Here is an 11019-nt window from a genome sequence, read left to right as displayed (position 1 = left end):
CGTGGATCTGGCGTCTTTATTTTGGACCCGTCGCTCCGGGCTGAAAGTACCAGCAGACAGTAGCCTCTGTATTTGCTCTCAGGGTGTGGCAGCGCTGTGGCAGCGCTGTGGCTGCTGCGCGGCGCTTTTTATAGCACCAGGCGGAAACTCATGCAGCATCACAGGAATATCATACGCTTCTGTGAGGCTGTTTATTAAATATTCTGTCACCAGTTCTAGAYGTCKGGGGGTAAAATGTGAGTTTGTTTTTACTGGCTTTTAAAATGAGAAAAAATCCAAATTTTACAAGATATTTTAATTCTCTCAGACTTCAGGAAGCCCTAAAGCTGTTACTGAGGAGACAGACAAATTGCAGCAAAGACGTTTAAATACACCAAATGATAAAATAAAAAATGTTTTATAAGACCTTTGTTTGGATCTTGGGCTTGTCACAATAATCAACAAATCAATTAAGACGTGCTCAATAATTTCCACTTGCATGATTTATTGTTTTTCTCTTTATACCAAAAACTGGATGACAAAACTCTTCAGGTTTAGTGTTTTGGTCTCTACTTGTCTTTTTTTAAGGATAATTTAGTTTAGAAACTTCATAATTCATTTTATTTAGGATTTTGTTTATCTATTTAAAATGTTAAAGTTGATGTTCCTGCATTATTATCCCTTTATTACCATTATATTACCTGAAAATGGTCTCGGAACAATATTATTTATCGCATTGACTTCAGTTTGTCATTGACAAGTTGCACATTAAAGTAAATTCTACTGTCCAATTCTAACTTATATGAGGGGGAAGCGACAGAACCCAAACCTGTCCATCCATTCTTAGAGGAGAAAGGCAGAGTCTTAAAGCTGATCTCTGAGCTTTGACCTAAATCCAGAGGAGCTTTTTGCTGATTCTGATGTGTGGCTGAACCAAGARCTCTGCTGGCAGAAACCTGGAGGAAACTCCCACCACAGCTGCAGAATGCACCGATTCAGACGCAGGTGGCACCGAGCGAATCTGCAGACTAAACCAATCCTCAACACCGAAGAGCTTCACTGAACTCKGAGTTGGATTTCCAGAGGTTTTTGTTTCCTCTGCAGGTGGATTTTGATCTGCAGGTTTGCTTTTGATAGACGGCCTGTTTATTTTCTTTTTGAGTGTAAAAAAAATGAGGCTTAGTTACAGTTGAATCTTGAAGTTTACGTACATGAATAAGAAAATACTTTTTCTTTTCTCACTGAAGTTAAATGAGGCTAAACTTATTTTGTGTTAGGTTTGTTAGGATGATCAAAATAATTTTTGTTAAATTCCAGACYAGTCAGAGAAATAATGTCAAATTTACATATTGTCTTCAAAATAAAAACATTACATTCATTTTCTCAACCTTTAATCGTACACTGAAAAAATTATACCAAGTATTTTTGGCCTGCTTTATAGTTTGAGCATCTTAATACACTTGAAATAAAACTTATAATAAATAAAAACACTTGTTTTAAGTAAATGACTCCTTAATATTGATTTTTAAAATACTATTAGTTCCACTGGCAGATTATTTCACTTATAGGACATTTTTTTATTCAGAAATAATCKGTTTCATCAATATTAAGGGATTATTTACTTAAAACCAGCTCCTGTTTCTTGTTGAAAAGTTATTTGTGAGTTAGTTTTATTTTATCTGTATTCAGATATTTGCACTAGAAACTGGACAAAAACACTTTGTAACGTTTTGTGTTTTTGCCGTGTAGGACGTTTGGGTCAAACGTTTTTAGTTTTTCTTACAGAAACTTCACAGTAATCCACTGGAGGTCTGATTTCAGCTGTATTATTATTATTATGTGTGTTTATAAACTCTTTTTAGTTTAATTATATTTTGCTTCAGTTTGCATCCAGTATCAGTTCAGATAATATAATTTCAAACGAAAACATTCACTTTTACTTCAGTTCAACTCGATCTCTCCACCTTAACTCTGCCAGCAGTAATAACACTGTTCTTTCTGTTTAGTAGTACAACACTGGTGTTCATTTTGAGATAAACTGTTGGGTGTAATAATTAGTTCAGTGGGGATGTTTACACTTGAGGTGTTTAGTCTATTTAAAACCAACTCTGGCTTGTTTCACGTTTTTAGTTGGTTTAGAAGTAAACACAGCCGTCAGACTCAAACAACCGTTTGGATTAGATTCASTGTGAATGTGATCCTACGGCAGTCAAACACTGTAAAAACTGTGATAAAMACTAAAATTAAAARGGAATATCTGTAAACTATAAACTAATGTAAAACTGTTGATTTGATGTGAAGTTGCAGAAAATAAATGAAAACAGTAATTTGTACATTCATTTTATAGGTTGTTTTCATGTTCATTTTAAGAAAAACTTTATTTTTTTAAGTTAAAAATGTTTTTACATTAAAACACTGACTCCAGCACAATTTTCAACCATAAAATCACCAAAATCATCTAACCATCAAAAAAAGAAATGTTTCAGCTGTATTTTTTGGACGTAAGGAGTTTCCGTTGCTAAGGCCGTTGCTAGGTGTGCGTTGCATTGAGTGTAAACTGACAAACTTAATAAACAAAGACGGTGCATCTTTTTCTTAAAGTGTAAATCCCTGAGCAAATTTCAAGCCAAGGATAATTATGTTTTGCGTATTCTTGGCAAGAATGGCACATGGTGTCTTCTTCCTGTAWTTACGTTTTATAGCTCCGCCCCAAACACATCCGACCAATAATAATGTTTTTGTGACTGCCTTTGGTTCACTTGCGAGTTTTCTCTGTGTGAAAGGAAACTGAAGCATCGGAAAACGTTTCCTCATGAAATGATCTGGATMARCGTAAACAAACGCTGGTTGTTAAAMGGCCCTTAGAAACCGTTCAGGGTCTCATATGTGGAAGATAAAGTGCAACACTTTGACGAAAACCCCTGCAGCTGTTGTTTGGGAAATGAGTATGATTCCTTAGAGATGTGTGGTGTGTGTGTGTGCGCGCGTGAGTGTGTGTGTGTGTGTGTGCGTGTGCACGCGTGTGTGTGGTCAGACAGCTGTGTGTTCAGTTCCTGTTATCTTTAACTGTCACACTTATTTCCTTCTGTGTTTTTATGGGCTTTCTGTGTGCGACAACTCCGAGTGGTTTGTGCTGGAAAAACACACATGATGAAACTAGTTGAAGATTATGAGAAAAACATTTGGCTTGTTGTTGTTTATGCTGCAGAAATGACATTTTGAAATTAGCTTATTACTTCATAGTTTWAAAAAATTATTAAAATGTAAATTTTGGATTTTTAGGATGTATTTTTGCAATCAAATATGAAAAGTTKTAATAGTTGGGGTGAAATTTTAACAGTAAAATATATGCTTTCCCTCTTTTGCTCCTTTTTACACTTCAATCATCAACTTAAACATTGGAGATGTAAAAGCCTATATTACCTTGGATATAAATTAAAAGTGAGTAATAAATGCACAAATAAAAAAGTTACTTGAAAATATGCACACCATAGAAAAACACTGAGTTTGCCTTGAAGGGGTTTAACGGATGTATCCTGTATTGTCCCACTTTCGGCAGATTCAGATTTGACAGCAGAATTGTGGCATATAGGTTCACACAAATAGTCAAAAAGCGCCAAAAACAAAGAAAACAAGTAACCAGAAAGACRAGGGAAGACATGTGCATACATAATCAAGAACAAAATAATTAGCTTACCACTATTTTACATGTGCAATAACAACAGAAATATTATTTAAAATAAATAAAACCTGCGCAATACCAGCAGAGATGTAGATTTTGTTGGGATTGGTGATGGTTGCTGGGAGGAAGGATCTATAATGACGCTCCTTTATGCATTTAGGAAAGCCAGTCTGATCTCCTGTATGCAGGTTGTTTAGATAACTGGAACCCATTTTATTTTCAGCAGAGATTTAATATTGTGTTTTTTCTCTTCTCAGAGTTCCCAGATTGATCCAGAGGAGCTGTTCACTAAACTGGATCGAATCGGAAAGGGATCCTTTGGAGAGGTGGGTCTGCTTTTCAAACACTCTTCAGGTTTTTTWWAATTATTTGTTTCTTTTTATCTCAGTTGATAATTTTTCCTATTTACTTTTCAGTTCTTGTCACAGCACTTCCTGCAGTTTTAGCTTTCACCTCCTCTTCTCTTCATTTTCTCCTCCAGGTGTTCAAAGGTATCGACAATCGAACCCAGAAAGTTGTTGCCATCAAGACCATCGACCTGGAGGAGGCAGAAGATGAGATCGAGGACATCCAGCAGGAGATCACGGTGCTCAGCCAGTGCGACAGTCCCTACATCACCAAGTACTTCGGCTCCTACCTGAAGGTAATAAAACGTCGCCGTGTTTTCCCTCAGCCAGGCAGGTTTGAGTCAGAGCTTGGAGGAAATCTGCAGGAGTTACAGTCAGCGGCCGATGATGAAAGTGTGAAAAGCTGTTTGACGGGAAGCAGAGCGGCTGAAGGGAAACGTGGAAGGAATGTGTGTTAGCTCWGATAATGGCTGCTGTTGGTTTCCCCCAACTTTTAGAACAAACAGAAAAAGTGCCGTTTCTTGTGAAACGGTCGTGAGAACGCTAATCTGGTGAAAGAAGCGCCAGAATCTGATGAAGAGAAAGAACTGMAGAACGAGACGGAGATTAGAATATTTAATATGGAGCCCAATGGAGAAAGATGGGTGACATTGCTCCACTCCAGAAGTGTTTGAAAGAAACCCATAAGACTTACAGCAAAATTGTTCMTATTTCCTCAAAGCAGACACCTCTAGCAAGGTTTTGWTGTATAAATTATTTCTGTACAGTGAAATATGCATTAACAGCAGCATTTTGTTTGGGGAAAAATCTGTCAAATTTGAAAAAGCGTCAGCTGCTAGAGTGCGCACTCTGTCAGTTGAAGAATTCCGCCATTGGATTACATTGGAAAACTGAAAACGGCCGAAAATCTTCATGAAACTTCAATCGTGATTTTAGAAAAATGGTAAGAGATATCAAAAAGCTAAATCATCTGAAGATAGCCAAACATCTTGTGACTTGTTTAAAAATTGAATGGAGTTCCCAGGTTGAAGTAGTCAAAAGTAGTGGACTGTTAGAGTAAAAGGTTTTTTGCTGAATTTTGTGAAATTCTGTATATTTTCCAATGTATTTCAATAGAACTAAATACTGCATAAAACTTACAATTTTACAAAAAGCATAAAAGATGAAATTACCAAGAGATATAGCATTTTTTTTCTCATTAGAAGGTGAGTTTTTGAGATATGAATGGTTAAAGTCAGTTTAAATTTGAAGAACTAGATAAAAACAGAAACTTRTACGGAAGACAGATTAATAAGAAAAACTCAATCTTAAGATGAGAATGGTACAAAATTTGGCCAACAAGATGGAAAACAATTAATAACATCAAAAATCTGGAAGTTGTCTGTTGTCCAATGCCCTTTTTATGTTTTAGAAGTTTAAYGATATACAAATTCCATTTTAAAAATTTCTATTTTTGAGAATATAAAACAAAAAAATGGAACACAAACAAWTTTTTGCATTTTTAATATTGTGAATTTTGTGACCCACCACTAGTTTACATTTGCCAGTTTTGGCCTCTGGGGTAAAAGGTAGACTCTTCAAAACTGGATTCGATAAATTCTTTTTATGTTATGCTTTTTCCTTCCACTCAATTTTCAGTTTATATGCTTGAACACTGTCACAATAAGCTTTTATGTTTTAACCTCCTTATAAAATGTGTCAATGACTGCCCGAAATGGAAATAACTCTTGGTGTAATTTCTCTATGTAGGATAGTAGTTTGTTCTTTCTTTAAATTACTGAAATACTGTAAATAACTGCTGCGTTTTTTAGATGAATCAGTATTTACTGAACATTTTCTGTAACTTGTGTTCAGGGCAGTAAACTGTGGATCATCATGGAGTATCTGGGTGGAGGTTCAGCCCTGGATTTGGTGAGTCTGCAGACAAACTTCAGACGGAGTCATTTCTGGAATATAATCATGCTTTTTAATTTTCATAAAACCAAAAATAGTTTTTTTTTATTATGTGTAGTAAATGTTTCTGTTTTCTACTATAAATAAAACCATTCTGCTTTTAGCACAACCTGTTAAAAGTGACTTAAAAGTTAAAGATATGTTGGATGTTTGTTGCTTTTGTAAGATTTTTCAAGTTAAAGCTCTAAATAAAAATGCTACCAGTGATATTTAGATACAAGCTGGAGAAGGAGAAAACTCTGAAATTTTCTCATTTTGTTCTGGGATTAAAATGAGAAGATCAGGGAAAAAAAATAGAATCCTGACCTTTTTTTCCCCCACAATTCCAACTTCTCTCAGAATTCTCACTTATTTTCTTGGAATTCTGAAACTTTTCTCAGAATTGTGACTTTTTTCCTAGGAATTGTGACTTTTGATCTCTGATTAAAGTCAGAATTCAGAGAAAACAGCCATTTTCCTGGAGGGAAAGCGAAGTGCCTCTGATGAGCCGACAGCTGATGGTGTTGGACGTTGGTCATCAGCCATCTTGTCTGTTTGTGCAGCTGAAGGCGGGTCCGTTTGACGAGGCGCAGATCGCCACCATGCTGAAGGAGATCCTGAAGGGACTCGACTACCTTCACTCAGAGAAGAAGATCCACAGAGACATCAAAGGTCTGGATGGAGTTAAACACTTTGAGGTTTATTAACCCTTTGGAGGCAGGTCTAAATGGCCATCCCAGTCTCTCTTCTCAGTGTGTCAGCGCTCGCTATGAAGCCATGTAGCGATAGCTAGCAAAACTACTACTAACCCTGCACACACTCCACAAACTCAAACTAACACACTTATAGTCTAAAAAACTAGTAAAATCCACAGCATCGCTGCGCCCTAGTCTCTTGCCGTATCCACACCCACCAACCCTCGCCTCTCTTCGTGTTTCTCCGTTCTACCTAGCAACAGACCGTCAACAAATTTTCATTGGTTGTTTCGAAATGTGGTACGTTTAGACCCCACAAAATAAGGCGGAAATGATCGATTTTATTTCTGGCTTTATTTTGAAGTAAATAACCACAAAACCAATATAAAAACACCACTTTTATAAAGTTTGAAGTCTGTGCTGTCCAACAGAGTTGAAATGAAAACTTGGCATGCCGTCCGTTATTACGAAGTCTTATAAATGCGTCACATGCTTGTTCGCTCCACATCGGGCACGACTGCATAGGGTTAAACATGACTAACGGTTCATTATAGGAGATGAAATGAGATCAGATTAACTGATGCTTCGTTAGCTTAGCTTCTAAAGAACAAAGAAACTCCGACTAAAGTATAAATATACATAAAGTATACATAAATACAGCATAAAAATTCAATATGAAAATAAAATAAAACAGAAATCCTAAACAAACAATGATTTATTAAAACAATAGAAAATTAAGTCCAATGCACAACAAATTAAAGCTAATTAAAATTTGTTTCTTTTGGTGAAGTTCTTAAGAGATGTTATATCATTCGGTGACTTTTTTTTTTTTTTTTTCAAGCACCGTCCAAAATTTTGTGAAACTTGATCCATTAGGACTAGGCCTGTCGCAATTATCAATAAATCAGTTAATCGCATAATTAATTAAGACAAGGTTTATAATTTCCAGTTGAATAATTTATTGTTTTTCTACCAAAAACTTGATGACAAAAGTCTCAACAAGCCCATTTTTTGAAGGACAATTTTGATTACAGAGACATAATTAATTTTATTTGATGTTTTCTTTTATATTGGATATTTAAAATGTCATTAGCATTATATTACTTGAAAATGGTGTCAAAACAACAATATTGTTTTTTTGCAATGACTTCTGGGAACTTGCTACTGTGACTGTGAAGTAAGTTTTGCTGAAAAGAAAAAAATCCGACGACGTTGACGTTTCTCTGCAGCTGCTAACGTCTTGCTGTCCGAACACGGCGAGGTGAAGCTGGCGGACTTCGGCGTGGCCGGTCAGCTGACCGACACGCAGATCAAGAGGGAAACGTTTGTGGGAACGCCGTTCTGGATGGCGCCGGAGGTCATCCAGCAGTCCGCATACGACTCAAAGGTCAGACACCCCAAACCTTCATCGCCTCAGTGTTTGTTTGGTTTGGATCTTTTTGTAACACTTTATTTAAAGGGTTCTGCATAAGACTGACATGACAAAAACAGGAAGGAGTCGTCATAAATGTTTGACTGTGGTCATGAAGTGCATTTGGTAAATAAACACTTTTAATGCAACTTTGCTTTAAAAGTGTTATTATTACCAAATGACACTTCATGGCCATTCATGGAAACTCCTTCATTACAGGTGTTATATCAGACTTGACACCTTCAAATTAGGTGTTTCCAGTTGTAAATAAAACAAAATATGGTAGCAGTGCCGCCGGCATTCATTAGTTTCAGCAGAAGGCTATTTGCTTAACTTCTGTGTGACATCAGAAGCTGATTGTTTGCCTCACACTGTCGCCTTGTTAACTTTTTTGCACCAACCAGGAAGTTCATTTGAATCTCGGACGCAGCGTTTCGTCCGTTCGGCCCAAACAAAGTTGAGTTTTTGAGCTTTTTCTTTTTTTGAGGTGTGTGTTGAGGGCGTTTCCTGTTTTCTTTTTCACTTAGTTTGCTTGTTGCCGTGGTAACTGCTGCCCTGCGAATCTGCTGCAGTGTGCAGTTCCCTGAGGACGTTTTGCATTATTTCCGAAGCGCTTGCAGTTTTATTTGCATATGGTTGAAAGTACCGACCCCCCCACTCTAAACTCTGTGCCCTTTGACCTCTACCCCCCCACACAAAGAGGTTCCCCTGTTCACTGGGATTCCCTGGCAGCCTCTGAATCCAGCTGACTCAAACATTTTCACCACAGTCGGTCCATCTCAGGATGAAATGCACCAACTGGTTCTGATGAATAGCAGGGTAAATATTGGTTTAGTAATGGCATTACAAAGCAGGATGACGTCTGCAGAGGGTGTGTCCAAACCAGGCAAATCCACCTGGGTGTGTGTGTGTGTGAGTGTGTGTGTGGATCATCATCTCCTGCTGTCTGTGTGTTTTCTGTGCCTAACCTGATGTCTAAAAGCAGTGTCACTTGAAAAACCAATGGAATCCAACACATTTCTAAATTATAAATGTAATATGTGTTACTGAAGATGGAAATGTGTCAATAAATCACATTTACTGTCAGGAAAACGTTATTTGCCACATTTATGTTTCTGATTGGCTACCAGCTCAATTTGCAAGTTGCTTTGCTCCTTAAGCTAGAAATGGAAAAAGACCAAAGGAGGATTCTGCTGCAAAAATCCTAAACTGTGGAGATTAAATAAAATGTGCTGGGTTTAATATAAAAATAGTACATATTTTCTTATGAAAGAATGTGCTAAATGGATGTAATAATTATTGAATAGCGAAGAAAACAATTGTAGAATTCAATATATTTTTAAAATATTTTGTAGTGCGAGTTTGAAAAAGATAATGATGTCATAGTTTAGGAACCTCTGGTTTAAAGAGTAACATTTTATTTTGTTGCCTTTTTTACTATTATTATTTTTTTGCTTTAAATCTTATGCTGTATTTCTGCATTGATTAGAGCGAAGTTGTTTACTTTCCAAAGCACAGGGAGACAAACTGCAACTTGCTGAAATACCATGTAGTTTGGTAATACACTGTTCTGTAAAACTTGAGCTGTCAGAACAAGTTGACAGAAGGAGCAAAACTCTTTCTGCTCAGATTTAATTTTCTGAGCGTGTGCATGCAAGAAGCTTCATCCTGTGTCAGTTTCACGTTGTTGTTGTTGTCCGGTGGACTCGGTTCGATTGTGACATTTGTTACATTTTCAGTTGCTGCGGTTCGCTTTCACACTGCACTGTGTCAACGATCCAAACTAAATGAAAAAGCAGTTCCCCACCTCGCCTGTGGGGGCGCTGCACCAAGTACAACTGAAGGAATCGACACAAAACCGCCGAAGAAGACCAGCGCATATTCCTCCTTCACAAAATGTAAACAAAATGGAGTGGCGTCAGATTTTAGCGGTTGAAGGATTTCTCCATTGACTAGTTTGGACATCGTCTAGTAGCCGCTAACGTTAGCGGCGCTCCGGCAGGCGCGCCGCTAACGCTAGCGGCGCTCCGGCAGGCGCCATTACTGTGAGTTACCGAGTCACGTCCGCAAACCAGACCGTTACAATTCGGGATAAGCAGAAGTTTGTCACCAAAATGGTCGTAGCGTCCTTATTTCTTACCCGATTTAAAGAGAGGACTAAGCAAATGTGTCAGTTTAATTTTACATAATTGGCGCTGTTCAAATTTAACAGACCATGGCTAATATACTTTATGAAATATTTCATCCTATTTGATATCGCCACGTTCTACAGTCATGGCCAAAAGTTTTGAGAATGACACAAATATTATATTTTCACATGATCTGCTGCCCTCTGGTTTTCGTGTGTGTATGTCAGATGTTTTCATTACATACAGAAATACAATTGCAATCATATTATGAGTAACAAAAGCTTTTATTGACAGTTAGAATGAGTTAATGCAGCAAGTCAATATTTGCAGTGTTGACCCCTCTTCTTCAGGACCTCTGCAATTCTCCCTGGCCTGCTCTCAATCAACTTCTGGACCAAATCCTGACTGATAGCAGTCCATTCAGCACAATCAATGCTTACATTTAGTCAGAATTCCTAGGTTTTTGTTTGTCCACCTGTCTCTTGATGATTGACCACACGTTTTCAATGGGATTAAGATCTGGGGAGTTTCCAGGCCATGGACCCAAAATCTCYGTTTTGTTCCCTGAGCCAGTTAGTTATCACCTTTGCTTTATGGCAAGATGCTCCATCATGCTGGAAAAGGCATTGTTCATCACCAAACTGCTCTTGGACGGTTGGGAGAAGTTGCTCTCGGAGGACATTCTGGTACCRTTCTTTATTCATGGCTGTGTTTTTAGGCCAGACTGTGAGAGAGCMGACTCYCTTGGCTGAGAAGCAACCCCACACATGAATGGTTTCAGGATGCTTTACATGAGACAAGACTGGTGGTGGCGCTCACCTCGTCTTCTCCCAACAAGCTGTTT

At 37.6% G+C, this 11019-nt stretch overlaps 1 protein-coding gene across 1 annotated transcript in view; it reads left to right on the top strand.

Moving 5' to 3' along the window:
• stk26 (serine/threonine protein kinase 26) overlaps positions 1-11019 on the top strand; it is a 37331-nt gene that overhangs the window by 18688 nt on the left and 7624 nt on the right. The window contains exons 2-6 of the mRNA XM_008435744.2: positions 3919-3987; positions 4143-4304; positions 5863-5919; positions 6504-6612; positions 7865-8022. Coding sequence (XP_008433966.1) covers positions 3919-3987; positions 4143-4304; positions 5863-5919; positions 6504-6612; positions 7865-8022 — 555 coding nt within the window. The remainder of the gene's footprint in view (positions 1-3918; positions 3988-4142; positions 4305-5862; positions 5920-6503; positions 6613-7864; positions 8023-11019) is intronic.

The sequence above is a fragment of the Poecilia reticulata genome, linkage group LG2 (genome assembly GCF_000633615.1).
Source record: "Poecilia reticulata strain Guanapo linkage group LG2, Guppy_female_1.0+MT, whole genome shotgun sequence".
Lineage (NCBI taxonomy): Eukaryota > Metazoa > Chordata > Actinopteri > Cyprinodontiformes > Poeciliidae > Poecilia > Poecilia reticulata.
The sequence above is the reverse complement of the archived record's forward strand: the minus strand, read 5'-3'. Positions and strand labels throughout refer to the sequence as shown.